The sequence below is a fragment of the Dromiciops gliroides genome, chromosome 2, assembly GCF_019393635.1.
Source record: "Dromiciops gliroides isolate mDroGli1 chromosome 2, mDroGli1.pri, whole genome shotgun sequence".
NCBI classification, from domain to species: Eukaryota; Metazoa; Chordata; class Mammalia; order Microbiotheria; family Microbiotheriidae; genus Dromiciops; species Dromiciops gliroides.
Window position 1 is genome coordinate 682,073,254 of NC_057862.1, and position 18,728 is coordinate 682,091,981.

The window sequence follows — 18,728 nt, forward strand, 5'->3', positions numbered from 1 at the left end:
GCCCCCCCCCCTTACATAGAAGTCTCGGGTGGCTCTCTCTCTCTCTGGCCGAGGGTCTGCCTCGGGCTCCTCCAGCCCTCCTCCCCAGCTGGGGCCAGGCCAGGCCACAGGAGGAGAAGTGGCCGCGGCCGCAGCTCCGGCGGAATCTGCCTGGGGGAGCGGGGGGCGGGGAGAAGCAAAGAGCCAGCTCGAATTCTTAGTTCTGGGGTCGGGGGAGCCTTGGAGAAGGGGGACACGGAGGAGCGGAGAGGTCAGTGGGAAAAGACCGCGCAGGATCTCCCAGAAGAGGGGGGAGCTGCGCGGAGGAGTAGAGGGGAAGAGGCGCGGGGGCCCACAGGGGCGGAAGAGAGGACCCGCGGGGGGCGGGCGGGAGGGCGGAGGAGGGCCGGGCCAGGGCCAGCGCTGGGCGGCTCGAGCTCCGGCAGCGGCCGCCCCGAGGGGTGGGGCGGCCCGGCAGGAGGCGTGTCTGCTGCTCTGGGGCTAGCGGAGAGGGAAGGAGTGAATGACCCGGCCCCCACCCGCCCGGCTACCGGGGGTGGGGCATAGGAGTGGCTGCAGCGCCTGCTAGCAGGTGACCCTGGGGGTGGCCCCGGGGCTGTCCGGCTGCAGGCAGGCACCCGGCTGGCTGGCCCAGAGCGAGGCACCGAGAGACAGACCTGCGAACGGACTGACCGACCGGCCGATCGCACGGAGGGCGGGAGGGCGGAGGAGGGGCGTGCCACCCGAAGTTGGCCCCGGGCAGAGCGAGCGAGCAAAGTTTGCGTCCAGAGCTCCCGGGCGGCCGGGAACATGGCGGCAGAGCCCGGAGCCCCGGCGAGTGTGGCGGGCGGCCGGCGGCTACTGCAGGGGTGGCTGGATCTGCGCTCAGAGGATTAGGGGAGCCCAGAGGAAGAGACGCACGCCCCCTTCCCTCCACTCCCCCCCCCCCCCAGCACACCATGGCTCGCTGGATCCCCACCAAGAGACAGAAATACGGAGTCGGTAAGTGAGGATCCTCGGTCCACTGCTCTCTGTCTCCCATGGGCTCCCCGGAGATCGCGAGGCGCACGGGGAGGGTGGGCAAGGAGGGGCGATCCCGGGGCAGCCCGAACTTCAAGCCCTGGAGTCGGTTGACCCGCAGGGGAGGGGGTGCTGCTGTTGGCTTGGGGAGAGCAGACTTGTAGTCTTCGGTCCTTTCGGGGCCGAGCGCAGTTCCGGTTCTGGACCGTGGCTTTTGCAAGCTGGGACCGAGCTGAGTGGATCGCCCCGGGCTAGGGAGATGTTGAGGAGAACACACCCGACTTCAGTCTTCAGGGTTTGGACTGCTGGGGTTCTGGCTTTGAGTTCCCTGCTCGCAGTGGCCCAGTGGAAGGCAGTGGGGATGATGACTTGGGGAGAGCAGGCGTGGGACTTGAATTCCAGGACGTAGCTGGGGTTCACTTGATCAGTAGTTAGACTGGACCTCAGGGACCCCATGCAGTCCCACCCTTTCATTTGACAGACAAGGAAAGTCAATCAGGGGACGTGCCCAAGTTTACAAACCGGCGGCAGTCCGAGTCAGAGGGAGAATTTGAATCCAACACCTCTGACTCCGGATGAGCCAAGGAGGGTTCCCCTCCTCCATTGGGTTGGAGTCCTCCCATTCAGTTGCCCTCACCTGTTCGGTGTTATCCACGCGACTATCACTAACTGAGCTTGGCACGTTTGAAGTAGGATCATGTGTCCCAGCTTTCAGGAGGCTTTGGAGTTTTCAGCACAGTCTCGGCTTTGCTTTTAATCCCCCTGGAGTTGGGGATTTGGGTTTGGAAACTTACACTCCCTGGGTCGGGGGTTCTTGGGCTTTTATGGGTTCCGGTCCTCTGTGGACCCCTTCTCACAATAATGTTTGGAAATGCATAACATAAAATACACGCGTCGCAGAGGGAATTGATTATATGGAAACGCAGTTGTCAAAATGTAAGGATTTTTTAAACGTTCGTGGACCCAGGGTTTGGAACCGTACATGGAAGACAATTGCTCTCCTAGGGATTTTTAAGTGGGGCGGGAAAAGCAAGGGAGGTGAGGAGAGAGACAAGAAGTGTGTATGGGGTGTGAAGGGCGTGTGACTGGGCACCGGGGTCCTGATTCTAAGGCAGTCCCGACCAGCGCTTAGCGACACGAACACCTCTGAGCCCATATGGCTATCTCGGGCTGTTGTGTGCTCAGGGTGGGGATTAGAAGCGTCCTCTGAACTTTGACTGCATCACCGGCTCCCAAACCCTAGCAGTGAACACCTAGGCTCTCCCTCATCACTCCCAGGTGTGGATTTTATCTTTAAAGAAAAAATAAAGTTACCGACTTAATAATTTTGTTGTATCTTAGATCTCTGGAAACCGCTTCCCACCCCCTCTAACAAAGCAAAACAGTTCAACAAAACAAGTTTACTCCCTCCCCGGGGGAGGACGGGGAGTGCTTGTTTCACCCAGTATTGAGATGATCTGAGCATCAGAAAGCTGGAAACGACCTTAGATATTATCTAGCCCAACCCCCTCATTTTAAAGACGAAGACACTAAGGTTCTCTGGGAGGAAGAAACTTGCCCAAGGTGGCATAATCTTCGGAAATCAGCACTGGTCATTACATTCATCAGATGGCCCATGGCTTTTGTCGGCAGGCATTTTAGTCGTGTCCTACTCTTTGTCACCCCTCTTGGAGATTTCTTGCAAAGATACAGGAGTGGTTTGTCATTCTCTTTTCCAGCTCATTTTACAGATGAGGAAACTGAGGCAAACAGGGTGAAGTTGACTCACCCAGGGTCACACAGCTAGTAAGTGTCTGAGTCTGGATTTGAACTAAGTCCTCCCTGCCTCCAGGCTCAGTGCTCCATCTTAGCTTTCTTTTCCAAAGTTGTAGTCATTGTATATATCTAGTTCTCTTGTATGTGTGTGTGTATGCATATATATATATATATAAATATATATATATATATATATATGTTTCTTGCTTCTCCTCCCTTCATTTTGTGTCAGCTGTGTCAGTTCCCACAAGTTTTCCCTAGTTTTTCTCATCATTTCATATCATCATAGACTTAGTGGTTAAATGTGAGGGAGTTAAGCATAGAAGTCCTTGAATCTCTCTTATTTTAGAGATGAGGAAAATGAGGCACAGTAATTTACCAAGGGTCACACAGCCATAGTAGTAGTTGTATGATGAGAGCTGAGCCCAGGTCCAGTATTGTGGCCACTACATGAAGCTATTTCTGATGGGACAAGCATCTTCTCTTCCCTAGTCTGTGGGCAATCACTTGATTTCCATGCTTTGTTTTGTTTTTTTTTTTGCTACCACACAAAGAAAATGCTGTTATTATTATTTTTTTTAACGTAGGAGGCCTTTGCTGTCATTTGGGATTTTCATGAGGGTGTATGTTCAGTAGTAGGATCATTGGGTTAAAGGGCATGACCCATTTGGTAACTGTTCCCTCTTAATCCCAAATTGTTTTCCAGATCAATTGGACTGACTCAGCTTTGCCAACAGTATATTAGTTGGACTCCTGGCTTCTCACATTTACTATTGTCAATGTTGGACTCACTGGCCAACATTGACTATTCCCCTTCATCAATTTGATGGTTATAAGGTAAAAACCTCAGAGTTGTCCTCATTGGGGGTTCCTCATATTAGTTTCTTGGAGCATTTAAAAAAATGATTGTTACTAGCTTTCATTTCTTTGGAAAACTCTTAGCAGCCTAAGGTCATATATTTAGAGCTTTTAAAATTCAATCATTTTATAGAAGTGAGAGTTGGGAATAGCTAGTTTAAGTCACTAGCCTAGGGTCACACAGCTAGTTAGGGTCCAAGGTGGGACTGGAACCCAGGTCTTCCTGACTCCAAGTCTAGTGCCCTAAACTTGTAGGCAGCTTGGTGGTACAATAGATAGGGTGCTGAGCCTGGAGTCAGGAAGACTTTAGTACAGTTCCTGTCTTAGATACTAACTAGCTTTGTGCCTTTGGGCCAGTCACTTAGCCTCTGTCAACCTCAGTTTCCTCAACTTTAAAAGGAGGCTCATAATAGCACCTACCTCAAAGAATTGTTGTAAGGATTAAATAAAATATTTGTTTTTAAAAATACTTAGTACAGTGCTTGGCACATAGTAGGTGCTCTCTAAGTGTTTATTTCCTTTGTTCTTTCCTCTATACCTTAAACATTTAAATCTTTAAAATGATAATGATGAAAAAGAAGCATCAGCTTTCTTTTTCAATGGGGGATCGGATTTACTCTTACCCATAAATTGTGTGTGCTTTTCAGCTTGGGAGAAAACCAGGGTGGTGGAATATGTATTATTAGAGTCGGATTTTTTCTTTTGAGGGGTGAGAGTTTAGGGCATTTGCTTTAGGCTGGTATAATTAGTCCTTCAGTTAATACTCTAAATAATTCTTTAATATAAATACTGTGTGTGTGTGTGTGTGTGTGTGTGTGTGTGTGTGTGTGTGTGTGTGTGTGTGTGTGTGTAAAAGAATTTACCACTTCCTCTTCTGCCCATTCATCTCATCTCAGCCTTCTTGGTAACTGCTCTTTTTACTCATGGAGGGAAGAGGCTGTCTTCTATGAGGCTGTGCTGGGTGGAGACTGAAGAACTCACAGAGCCTGTGTCAGACCCTTAGGATGTGGGGGACCCCAGTCAAACCACCCTCTTGTCCTCAGATTCTTCATCTATAAAAATGGGGGAATTGGACTTAACACCCTTTGAGGTCCTTTTCAACTCTAAACCTTTGATCTGGTGGTCCTAGAAAGAGTGTTGGGTCTGGAGTTGGGAAGACCCAAGTTCCATTTCAAGCCTCAGATTTTTACTAGCTGAGTGACCCTGGGCAAGTCACTTAACCTCATGGCCTCAGTTTCCTCATCTGTAAAATGAGTGTAACAATAGCACTTCTTAGCATCATTGTGAGGATCAAATGAGATTGATTACATATGTGTGGGTGATGCTTCACACCCCTTAAAGCTCTCTTTAAAAGTTAATGCTTGGGACAGCTAGGTGGCACAGTGGATAAAGCACCGGCCCTGGATTCAGAGGACCTGAGTTCAAATCTGGCCTCAAACACTTGACACTTACTAGCTGTGTGACCTTGGGCAAGTCACTTAACCCTCATTGCCCTGCAAAAAACTCCCACAAAAAAAAAATAAAATAAAAGTTAACTCTTATTATTACTATTAATGAGGTGATTAAGTTCAAAAAGCAGGTATTATGCACCAGGCTCTGTGCATAAAGACCAATGAAACTGCCCCAGGCTCAGGGAATTTACATTTAGTGTGCACACCTCATATATAGATAAACCTATCTATATATATGCATACTTGTGTGTATGTGTACATATTGTATGTGTATATAAATATATACATACATACATGTAACTCCTCTGGAATAATGTTCTACAACTTGCCAAGGAAGGGTCCAGAAAGGCTTAATGTGAGGATACTAGGCTGGAAAGTATCTCTGCATTTTAACTGGGGGGAAGTAAGAAGGAAGAGCTCTCAGCACCAGAGGCAATCTGTGCCAAATTTAGGGAAAAGGGCACTACTAGCAGGAAGGGCTTCTTTGGGGGAAAGGGCCTTTGAACAGAGTTTTAAAGGAAACTGGGAATTCTAAGAGACAGTCATGAGGAAAGAACATTCTAGGCACAGTTAAGACAAAAGCATGGAGTCAGGAGACGTTTTTGTTTCCTACAGGGAAATAGCCAACAGGTCAATTATTCTAGAACTTGAAATATATGTGAGGGAGAGATTTGAAACCTATCTCGAATTTGATTAGAAAAATACATTGTTTTTTTCTTTCCTCTTCTACCAGAATCTAGTAGAGGAGCGCATAGTAGGACAACAAATAATCGATTGATTCCATTCACCTGTGTCTCTCATGCCTGCCAACCACTGCACTAAGGCAGTGGGGGAAATAGAAAAATCAAGATGTGTCCTGTGCCCTCAAAGAATTTATCATCCAGTAGCCCATGTGTGAAGGAATCAGTATCAGAGCCACCAATTTCTTTATTGCAGATGTGGTAAGATAATGGAATTTGTCAGGCTAATTGGGATGGGCCACACCTGTCCTGTCCTGAGTGATGTTTGCTGTTGATGTCAACAGGAGAAACCACTCTCCACAGACAGTTTGAAGGACCTCCCCTTTTGGGGGAGGGAGAGTAAATGCTCGCTGAGAGGAGCTCAGTTTTTTCCGGAGTCACTTTCTTTCTGGTGGGGTGAGCTGAAGGAGTGGACTACAAAGAGGTTCTTTCTTAGCACTTTTGTCCTGTGGGCCCTGGCTGTTTCCCATTGAAGCTACAGATCCCAGGTGGTGAGTTAACATATGAGCCCTGCTCTTTTGAATTAGCTGAACTGGACGCAAGTTTGGGGATTGTATAAACTTAGGTTAGAGTTAGGGGGATTATCCGTATTGCTTTTTCCCTATTCCCTTGTCTTCGATTTTATTAACTTCACCTTTGCTGTTTATTTTATTCCCATTAATAAAACCTGATTTGTTTGTGGAAAAGAGGCCGTCAGACTCCTTTCTTATTGGCCTGGGAGAAATATCTAAAAAAGCAGTTCAGAGGGGAGGGAGCTTTGGACCTAGAGGTCCCTCATTATTTCTGGGACCCCAACATTATGGCAAGCCACTCAATTAACTCTCCCTATATTAAATTTGGCCCCCACACAGAAGTTGCATATTTGATGTTCTTTAGTCTTTATCTTTTAATGAATATGTATATTATAGGTAGAGAAAAAAGAAAATTAGGTTACAATCAGGTTAGAAAAGGCTCTAAGTGACTAGAAGAGATTTGGGGGAGACAGGGATCTAGTCAAATTCTCTTTAAGAACAACAACAACAACTACAATAATATAATAATAGAGGATGCTTTCTCAGAGAGAGGAAGGAAGTCACTTGCCTGCAAAAGTAGCTGAGTCAGGATTTGAACCCAGGTCAACAGATCATAGATTTAAAAGGGACAATTGGAGGTCATCTAATCTTAAACTGTGGGTTGCAACACCATATGAGGTTGCATAACTGAAATTGGGGGGGTCATGAAAATGTTGGTAGTAAATGTTGGATTTGTATGCCTATTTTATATAGCTATATACCCAGGGTGGCATAAACATTTCTCAGGACAAAAGGTGTCAAGAGTGGAAAAAGTTTAAGAAGCCCTGATCTAGTCCATCCCCACCCCCACCCCCACCTCCTCATTTTAACCCAGGAAGTAGGATCTCACCTCAGACACTATCTTTGTGACTCTGGACAAATCACTTAACCCCAATTGCCTTAAAAAAAAAACCCAACAAAACAAAAACAGAGAAGTTATCTAGTTAAATGACTTAGCTAAGTAAATGGCTGAGCAGGGATTTGAATTTGGATCCATTGACTCTTTTTGCTTCAGTAAGAACATCTTCTACCAATACTGGCTAGAGAGTTAGGAAAACTTGACCTGGACTCATTTTCCACTTTTGACCTTGGGGGAGAGTGACTTAACTACTGAGTTCTTAATGCAGTGGATAGAGTATCAGGTCTGGAGTCAGGAGGACCTGAGTTCAAATTCAGCCTCAGACACTTACTAGCTATGCAACTCAGCAGGTCAATCAGCATTTTCCTTTGTAAAATGATTGGGTTAGACAGTGTGGCCTTTGAGTTCCTTTCAACTCTGGAATTCTGAGATACTTGATGCATGCTGGGCATGCTGTTCAAGTCAGATAAAACAAGTCATTAACTTTTTAAGCACTGCTGTGTACTCAGTTTGAGAATACAAAGATAACAAACAATCCTTGCCCTCCAGGAACTTACTTTCTAGGCAGGTGCTGTTCTAGGTGCTGAAGACAGACAAAATTGAAAGGTTCTCTGCCCTTAAAGACCTTATATCTGATTGGGAAAACAACAAGTTTTTAGAAAAGTAAGAAATATATACAAAGTACTTTCTTGGCAGTCCAGGAGGCTAGGGACTAGTATAAGGGGGGAGGTGAAGTCAGGAAGAAAATCACTTGAGCTGACTCTTGAAGGCCCTTAGAGATTTCAGGGGTAGAGGTGAGCAAGGAGCACCTCTGAGCAATCCAAGAACAGGGCTGTGGTGGACTTTGAACCCTTTCTTTGATACTATAGTCATCCATTCAAGTTATATTCTGTTGTTCAGAGCCACCCATGGTTGGGAAGGAGAGCTGTTCTCTACATGTAGGCCTTTCTTGCTAGTCATGAAAGTGTTTTTGCTGGACAAAGTGTGAGAGGGTGGAAACATGTTTTTTGTGCTTTCTTTGGAAAAGTCTCAGTTACCAACTGTCCACTTAATATTTGTGGTGCTGAAAGATTTATTTTAAGCCAGCTTTCAAATAGGCCATTTGCATCAAGATTGGGTTTGGGAAATTACTGATTTATGGAGGCTTTGCCGTATAATTCAATGTCTGTGTACCACTGTCAGAAATGTCTCCTAGAGGGTGGTAGAGACAGTCTGGAAAATATTTGCTTCTTTCCCAGTTGTATACCATTCATCTGTCATAGTCCCATTGATCTACTCTGGCTTAGTCTTATGAAATAGTTGTTTAGTCATTTTCAGTTGTATCCCACTATTTCTTGGCAAAGATGCTGGAGTGGTTTGCCATTTCCTTCTCCACCTCATTTTACAGATGAGGAAACTGAGGCAAACAGGGTCAAGTGACTTGTCTAGGGTCATACAGCTAATAAGTGTCTGGGGTCAGATTTGAACTCAGATTTTCCTGACTCTGTGCCCAGCACTCTGTTCATAGGACCACTTAGTTGCTAGTCTTATGGAAAGGATACTATAATTGCTGTCCCATAGGACTAAACATGACTAGAATCACTGCAGGGGTGAAAAATCACCCCAAATGAATTTGACTGTATCTTAATAAACAGGAAACAATGATGTGCGACTTATTTCAGAGTCAGGTAGCTGTGCACGGTCAGACCGTTCCCTAGCTAAAGCAAAGGTCAAAGTCAGTAGCAGATTAGAAGGTTAAAAGAAAAGGCACTTCAGGTTATTAAAATTAATCCACTGGGGGGGCGGCTAGGTGGCGCAGTGGATAAAGCACCGGCCCTGGATTCAGGAGTTCTTGAGTTCAAATCCGGCCTCAGACATTTGACACTTACTGGCTATGTGACCCTGGGCAAGTCACTTAACCCCCATTGCCCTGCAAAAACAAAACAAAACAAAAAAATTAATCCACATTGGCACATTCTAGCAAGCCATTGATGCTGACCAATTGGAAATATGGACAAAAGGTAAAGACATGGACTTGGGTTATCACTGCTAGAAGTTTAATCACTATGTGGCACCACCTCAGCCAGCAAACACTTTCTCTTTGCCCAGAAGAAATACAAGCCAACCAAGGGCAATAGTGGCTTAGACAGGTGGTGTCAAACTCAAATAGAAAAATGACTCTAAGCTACCCATAAGGAATCTTTTGGGACACATATTGATTCAGAACACTACAAATTAACATGATCTATGTCCTATTATATTTTGGGCAGCTAGGTAGTGTAGTGCCAAGTCTAGAGTCAAGAAGACTCTTCTTCCTGAGTTCAAATCTGATCTCAGATACTTACAAGCTGTGTGATCCTGGGCAAGTCACTTCACCCTGTTTTCCTCAGTTCCCTCATCTGTAAAATGAGCTAGAGAAGGAAATTGCAAAACACTCCAGTATCTTTGCCAAGAAAACCCCAAATGAGGTCACAAACAGTCAGATGCAACTGAAACAACTGAACAATTGCATTTTTGTTTATTTTATTAAACGTGTCTTAATTACATTTTAATCTGGTTCAGTTATACTCTAAATGTTATGGGCCTGGATGCCTCTGGCTTAAATTATAAGTGGATAACAGGAGATTTAGAGTATCAGTAACTCATAAAACAAAAATATGCTAGGTTAATAAGTCAATAATTAAGTCATATCATCCCAGGAGGTCATATAGAAGAAATTAGGGCAACAAATAGAATGAAAGTGGGACAAATTATGCACTGTTTCTATGTATCTGTAGTGATATTTTCTTAACTTGGAAAAACAATTCAGCCAACTGCACTTGGATTCTAGCTCAGTCTCCAGTATATTATATAAGGAAATCAAAATGACACTTAAGATAATGTCAACAAGATTGTTCAGATGAAACTGGGTGTGCATTAACAAATACATGCTGGAGACTATGCTTGTATTTTTTTTTTACTGTACTTCTATCATTTTAAATTTATTTATTTATTTGCTAGCGTTCTTTTCTTTTTAAGTTTTGAGTTCCAGATTCTCTCTTCCTCCTACCCCTCCCCCACTCACGGAGAAAGTAAATAATACAATATCAAATTATACATGTGAAATCATGCAGAACATTTCCATATTAACAATACAGCAAAAAAAAAGTGAGAAAATTATACTTCAATTTGTACTCAGGGTTCATCAGCTTTCCCTCTGGAGGTGGACAGCATTTTTTCATCATGAGTCTTTTGGAATTATCCTAGATCACTGTATTGATTAGAGCAGCCAAGTCTTTCACAGCTGATCATCATTACAGCATTGTTGTTACTGTGCACAATGATCCTCCAGTTCTTGTCAGTTCATTTTGCATCATTTCATATAGGTCTTGCCATGTTTTTCTGAAACCACTGTAGCTTTTTACAGTCAAAGTATTTGTTTGTTCATTTGCTCATTTATCAGCCTCTGCTCACCCTGGAGTAGGGAAGCAATGTTTTAAGCTCCAGGATTTCTCATGCTGTTGTTTTTAGAGCTAGTTCTGGAGGTCTGCTAGTTTTCAGTACTTTCAAAGTGGTGTGTTCCTGGCAAAGCTATGGTCACTGCTCTCCTGGTCTATGCTCTGGTCTTTACCCAGGAAGGGCTCCTACTCCCTTGCAGCAATAAGTGTTAATGCTCCTCTTGACCCTGGAACTATGACCATGGCCCCTGCTCCCTTCTGACCAAACATAAGCACTCTTCTCCACCCAAAAGCTACAACCTAAAACTGCTTTCAAATAATAGAGTTGCCAATTAATGCCAGCTTCACCAAGTGCCAGCAAAGGGTCCCCCGTAATCTCTTTCTGATCTGACCCCCTAACTGTCTTTGGGCTGAGCTCCTGAAGCTGCTGCTGCTGCTGCCACTGTGAAGGCCACCTCCAAGACCCACCGCTGGTCCTGTTGCCACACTCTGGGCTGAATCCCACGCTGGTGTCACAGACCTTCCCTGCTGACCTCTCATGTTATCTTAGGCTGGAAAAATGTCCCATTCTGACCTTTTGTTGGCTCTGTGGCTCCAAAACTTGATTTGAGGCATTAATTTAAAGTTGTTTGGAGGGGAATGTTGGGAGAGTTCAGCTGGATTGCTGCCTGTTCTTTGTCATCTTGGCTCCCAATTACCAAGGCTATGATTTTAAAAGCAATCAGGGAATCACTTTATCAATAATTACCAACCCCAGACTCTACTTTCTCAGCTCCATAAAATCTACTTTCTCAGCTCCATAAAATCATTATAAGAATTCTCTGCATATATCAAGGGTATGTGTGGTAAAAAAAACATAAGAGGAAAATAGGTTTTTTTACACTGGACCACAGGAAAGGAAAGGGCTGGAGGCAGCTAGGTGGCACAGTGGATAGAGCATCGACCCTGGAGTCAGGAGGACCTGAGTTTAAATCTGGCCTCAGACACTTGACACTTCCTATCTGTGTGACCCTGGGCAAGTCACTTAACCCCAATTGCCACACACACACACACACACACACACACACACACACACACACACACAGAAAAAACAAAGGGAAAGGGCTAGTCCTTTTGCATGCCTTCTGGAGGTATTTGGCTCATGAATTCTATAAAGAGATATAGACATGCAAATTACTACTAATTTTGTCATCATAACAATGACTTGGGACACTTTGGTGATGTCTTTGCTGGCTGTGTAACCAGAGGTGAGTCATTTCACTTTTATGAGCTTTTTTTAGATAAGTTCCTTTATCTAAAAAAAATGGGGATAAAAATGACTGAACTAGGATCTAGTGAGGTGATATGTATGATGCTCCCTACAAATTTTCAAGCCTTTTATATAGGCAGGCCAGTAAATACAGTATTGATATTGGAATCAGGAAGATGTGACTTCAAATCACTTACTAGTTAGGTGACCTTGGGCAAATCACTTAACCTCTAGCTGCCTCAGCTTCTTCAACTGTAAAATGGGAAAAAGCTCCCCAGAGTTCTTGTGAGGATCAAATGAGATAATATTTATAAAAAGTGCAGTGCCTGGCACATAGTAGGCACTATAAAAATGCTTATTTCCTTCCCTTCCCCTTTTCTCCCTATGCCATGTCTCTTAGCTGTTGCTATCATAAGAGGCAAAATGGTGTAGTCCACAGAGAGCTGGTCTTGGAGCCAGAAAGACCTGGGTTCAAGCCTTGCCTCTGATATATGCAGGCTTTTGGACCTAGTCCATTAAACTCCTTGGTGGTCCCCAGGCAATCCTCTTAGACTGTAAATGGCCAAGAAGATGCAGCAGTGTATAGGCAGGAGTTTCTACACCAAGAGTCCAGTGAAAGTCTCAGGTCCAGTTTTAAAAGGTCACCCATGTCATTTTAAATCTCCCAGTTCCATGTTGGAGCCTCTTGGGCAGTGACCACAACGCCCAACACCCAATTCACATCATACTATAGGAATGACTCTCATTTTCCAAAGTTCAATCCAAAGGACTTTTGTTGACTGTGTTTTGGGAAGCAAAGAGGCAGACTAGAGAGGAAGATCAGTGTTGTGCTAATTGTTCATGGATTTTTTCAGAGTAATGTATGGGCCATGTCCCCTTGTATCCTTGGCCCTTTTCCAGGTCTCATGCTATTGTCAGGATGGTTGGCACCCAGCTCCCAAATCAAGGGACAAAAGCTGGTTTTGTCTTTCCCCAGAGCCCCGTGCCATCCCAGCGTTTTTTTTTTTATGGTCCTGTTGTTCAAATGGCCTCCTGTTATTCCTACTTTTCTACTTGTGCTGTTTTCAACTGTTTTTCCACATTGGATTAAACTTCCTGCCTGGACATGGCAGATGTTGTGAGTGTTCCATCTTGGGCTGCCTTCTTCAGGAGGCCAGGGACAAGCCTTTGATCACTTCAAGCTCTGTTTAACAGGGAAGAAAATGAAGATGAAAATTACTTCAACCTTGAAAATAGCTTTTCTCAGCTAAAGTGAATAAGGATATGTACCAGATGGCTAGAAGAACACGGATGGTCTTGAAGTAGACAGGAGACAACGGGTGGGATCATAGACCACAGCCTGGAGTTGACCTTAGGTTTTATATATTCCAACCCCCTCCTTTTTACAGATTGAGAAATGGAGGCCACAGAGAGGACATTTCTTGCTCAGAGCTACCCTAGTAAACTACAGCAGAGCTGGAATTCAGACCCACATCCTCTGTCTCCAAGTCCAGGCTCTCATATTTTGTTCAATGGATGTTCTCCAGTGTCACTTCTTTGGCTCTTATGCCATTCATGAGACGCGGAAGGGACACAAGATCATGATTTTAGATATCTGAAAGGAGCATGGTATTCCCTTTGTCCAGCCCTATTATTGTGCAGAATATGAAACTTGAGACCCAGAAAGGAGACATGACTTTTCTGTGGCCTCTCAAGTAATAAGTCGGGGAGCCAGGACTGGAACCCAGGTTATCTGGCTCCAAATACAGGGCTCTCTTGATTATTTCCTGCTGACTACCAGTGTACTCATCCCAGGATGAACTGTGCTTTTCTCAAGACTGAAATGATGTGGGCAATCTTGTTGATTTGGAGCATTTATTTTTCTTATTTAAAAAATCTTTCAATGATGCTTTTTTTCTTTTTTGGCTATCACCGTCACCAACCCTCCTACTTTCCCTCCGATCCTCTTTGACTAACCAAAACCACATAGAAAATAAGTATAATTAAGCAAAATGGATTTGCAGTTCTTTCTGAACATGTGGGTCTTATTCTTCACATACAATTCATTGCCATTCCACCAAGAGGGGAAGAGTGCTTCATTATTTGCCTTGAGTATTGATTGGTGACTGCCTTGATCAGTCAGTAAGCACAGAAAGCTTTGATAAAGAACTTTCTTTGTGTCAGGCCCAGTGCCAAGCACTGGGCTACAAATAAAGGAAAAAGATAATCTTGCTCTCAAGGAGCTCACATATGATAGATCGGAGTTCATAAGTCTTTGAAAGTTATGATCCATTATGCTGTTAGGGTCACTGTCTAGAACTTCTAATGTTTCTGATGACTTCACTCTACATCACTTCATACAAGTCTTCCCAGGTTACTATTTCATCATTTCAACTTAATAGGGGTTTCATTGGGTGGGGACCTTCTGAATGAGGAAGCTCATTGCCAGTGAAGATTGACAACTTCTCTACCATTTATTTACCATTTGTTGTTCAGTTGTGTGCAACTCTTTGTGACCCCAGTTTGGGGTTTTCTTGGCAGAGATACTGGAGTAGTCTGCCATGTCCTTCTCCAGCTCATTTTACAAGATGAGGAAACTGAGACAATCAAGATAAAGTGATTTGCCCAGGGTCACACAGCTAGTCTCTGAGGCCGGATTTGAACTCAGGTCTTCCTGACTCCAGACCTGGTGCTCTATCTACTGTGCCATCTAACTGTCCACAACCATTGATGACATCAGAGGTTTACCAAGAGCTTTGAAAACTTAAATGACTTGTCCAGTCAGTATGTATTAGAGGGAGGACTTGAATTCATGTCTTCTTGGCTCCAAGTCCAGTTCTCTCATGCTGCTCTTCCCTCTCATTTCTTAGAGCACAATAATATTCAATTATATTAATATACCATACATTGTTTAAGCCATTGACAAATGATGGGCAGCCACTCATTTTCTAGTTATTTGCGATAACATAAAGTCTTGTTGCAAATGATTTTTGTACATATGAGTCCTTTCCCTTTGTCATTGATCCTTTGGGGATAGAGGCCAAGTAGTGGTCTTGTGAGGCCTAAGGACATCCATATATTGGTCTCTTTGGGTGTTTGGTTCCGAACTGCTTTCCAGAATGGTTGGACCAGTTCACAGTTCCACCACTAGTGCATTAGTGTGCCTGTCAGTCAGTCATCCAGCTAGCCAACAAGCATTTGTTGAGGGCCTAGTGTGTACCAACTATGGTAAATGATTGGGGAACAAAGAAAGGCAAACCCATAATTCTTGCTTTCAAGGAGCTCACCTTCTAATGGTGGAGACAACACACACACAAACAAGATATATACATTGTAAATGGATGTAACCTTCATTGGAAGGTGCTAGCAGTGAAGGAAGGGGCATGAGAAAGGAAGAAAGGCCTCCTGTAGAAGGTGGGGAATTGAGCTGAGTCTTGAGAAGCCAAAGAAGCTGGGAGATAAAGGTGAGGAGGGAGGACATTCCAGGCATGGGGGAGCCAGGGCAAAGTTACAGATTCATGAGCCAGAGATAAGCAGGGAGTCTGTGAATCTGGATTATTGATTACCTGAAGCAGGAGGGGAGTGTAAGAAGACTGGAAAGGTAGGAGGAGGTCAGGTTGTGAAGGACTTAAAAGCCAAACAGAAGATCTCATAGATGATCCTGAAGTATCAAGGAGCCATGGGACTTTATTGAAAAGGAGGTGACAAGGTCACACCAGAGCCTTGGGAAGATCACTGTGACAGCTGAGGAGAGGACGGACTGGAGAGGGAAGCAACTTTAGGCTGAAAGCCCATTGCAATTCTCCAGGCATGAGATGACGAAAGCCCACACCAGGGTGGGGGCAGTGTCAGAGGAGATGAAGGGGAGTATTGGAGAGATGTTTTAAAGGTCAGATCCATAGGACACTGCTACGGATTGGATAAGGTGGGTGGGTGAGAGTGAGGAGTCAGTCAAGGATGACACCTTGGCTGTGAGCCTGGAGGACTGAGAGGCTGGTACTGCCCTCAGACGGGAATTGGGAAGCTGAAAGAGGAAGAGGTTTGAGGAAAGAGAATAAGTTCTATTTTGGACATCTTTGTCAGTTTGATGTGGATGAAGTAGAACCTCAGGGTTGCTTTATGTTAATTTATCTTGTTAACGATTTGGAGCATTTTTTTTCTTATCATTGTTGATGGCTTTGATCTCCTTTGACCTTCAAGACACTTTTTCTGCATCAGTGCTTCTATTATCATGGAATTTTAAGTCTGAATGAGACCTTAGGAATTACATAGTCCACTTCCCTTCCCCCTCATTTTATTTATTTGTTTGTCTGCTCATTTATTTATTAATTTGTTCATTCATTCACTCATTAACTCTCTCTTTCTTTATCTGTGTCTCCATCTTTGTGTTTGGGTGTGTGTCTCTATCCACCTTAGTGTCTGTTTATCTGTGCATTTCTGTGTGTGTGTGTGTGTGTGTGAGTGAGTGAGAGAGAGAGAGAGAGAGAGAGAGAGAGAGAGAGAGAGAGAGAGAGAGATGTTCAGGAAGACAAATGCTTTTCTGCTAATCTCACAGAAAATGTCCATTATCTCACCAGAACAATTAATTACATCTAAGATGCAGTTCCTCTTTATTTTAGAGCCTTTCTGAGAAGGACAGTGTGGGGCCTGGAGGTTGGAACAAGTAAACTGGAACTAGAGAGTTGTGGGTTCTCTCACTGGACCACTAGCTTTTTTGTGGCCCTAGTCTTCACCTCAAGGCCCAGCAGCCTCTGGGGCTGAGCCTTCTGCTATCAGAACATCATTGGTTTGCAAAATGAGAATGTTGTAACTTTGACCACAAAACACCGTGAAGACAAATGACATTTTGAAAGGTGCTGGGAAACCCTTTGCAAAGGTTGGAGACAGGGGATATTATAGAGTGACAACTAGACAGTGAAAAAAATCCTACATTTCACAACTGGGGGAGCAACCCTTTGAGCCCTTCAAATCCAGCCCCTTCGTTTTACAGAGAAGGAAACTGAGGCTTAGGGAGAGTATTTTGCTTTTTCCTCCATTTTTAAATCACAAGACTTGTCTTACTTCTATCCAAGTGAATGGGAACTCCAAGACAGAAATTATTTAATGATGGTTCCTAATTATTACTCCCTTGAATTTATTTTGTATCTAGTCTGCATATATTTGGATGTAGATGTACCTGTTGTCTCCTTACCCATGGATTATAGTCTTGAGTCTGAGAAGCCTGTGAGACATTCTTCTCCTTTTCAAGATGTTCACTAGGTAATTGTTTTGGGTGTTGTCTCCCCCATTAGACTGTGAGCTGCTTGAAAACTAGGATAGCCTTTTGACTCAGTGTCCCTAGCAATTAGCACATACTAGGCCTTTAATAAATGATGGGCGACTTGCTGACACTGAGAAGACTCAGCTCAGCAGAGAGGCTAAATCTGGCTATATAGACCTGAGAACTAACTAACCAAGTCCTGGGTAAACAGAGAAAGGAAGGAAAAAGGCAGTTCCTATCCTAAGCAATTCACAGTATAATGAAATAATATGCAAGCAATGATATACACATCCGATATATAAAGATACATTTTAGATAATCTCAGAGACAAGGCACTAACATTAAAGGCTTCTTCCCATAGAAAGTAGGATTCTAGCTGAGGAATTTTGAAGGGAGCCAGGGAACCCAAGAGATGGAGGGGAGGAGATTGAGAGTTCCAGGATGTCAGATATCCAATGAAGGTATGCAGAGTTGGAAGCTGGAATGTCTTGATTTAGGAACAGCAAGGAGGCTGTTGTCATTGGATCTCAGAGGGGAATAAGGATCAAGAAGAGTGGAATGGGGCACCTAGGTGGCATAGTGGATAGAACACCGGCCCTGGATTCAGGAGGACCTGAGTTCAAATTCGGCCTCAGACACTTAACACTTACTAGCTGTGTGACCCTGGGGAAATCACTTAACCCCAATTGCCTCCCCCCCCCAAAAAGGCATGGAATGGAAAGGTAGGAGGGAGGCAGCATATGAAAGGTTTTAAGTCCCCCATGGCAATAAATTCCCACGAGGCTGAACCAAGATAAAACCCTCAGCAAGAAACTATTTATTATGCTTTTGTTTGGAGTTTCAACTGAAGATAGAACATTTTTAACTTAACTCAGGTCACCCAGGAAACTCATATCAGATTTGGGAATAGATCTAGGGTCTTCTCAAGCCATTTATATACTGGGTGTCATTCGTACTTATAAAAAAGAAAAATCTAACCATAAATGTATGGTTATGCTTGATGTCAGTATACTCCAACGCATCCTTTAATCATTCATTCATTCATGCATTTTTATCTTTTCTTAGTCCAGACTTATGATTCCTGTGGGTATCTCCTGGTAGGGAAAACCACTCAAGTCATTCAGACTTGGAGAGTGACTGGAGGAATGGAGAAGCTGCATGTATCAGAGATAGGACTAGAACCCAGTTCTTCCTGATGATGCAACCTCAAAGTAGTAATAAAAGCTCCCATTTTTGTTTATTGTTGTCATTCAGTCATCTCTGACTCTGTGGCCCAATTTCAAGTTTTCTTAGCAGAGATACTGGAGTGGTTTGCCATTTCTCTCTCCAGCTCATTTTACAAATGAGGAAACAAATGAGGAAAGAGGGTTAAGTGACTTGCCCAGGATCACACAGCTAGTGAGTGTCTGAGGCCAGATTTCAACTCAGGAAGAAGAATGAGGCTTCTTGACTCCAGGCCCAGCACTCTATCCACATGCCACCTAAGTAAATAACCTAATTTTATACAATTATAAGCTAATGCAATTCTTCCTTTCTGGTCAGAAACCCAACCCAGGTTTGTATTTCTCTGTAGTTAGTATTCAAATAAGATTCTGGAAGTTCATGTTATTC

General features: G+C 44.0%; 1 protein-coding gene across 1 annotated transcript in view; it reads left to right on the forward strand.

The window, feature by feature from the left end:
• Positions 1-619: 619 nt before the first annotated feature.
• The window catches only part of DOCK5 (dedicator of cytokinesis 5), a 230,297-nt gene continuing 212,188 nt past the window's right edge, over positions 620-18,728 (forward strand). The window contains exon 1 of the mRNA XM_043988287.1: positions 620-981. Within this exon, the coding sequence (XP_043844222.1) occupies positions 939-981 (43 nt within the window). The 5' untranslated portion in view covers positions 620-938. The remainder of the gene's footprint in view (positions 982-18,728) is intronic.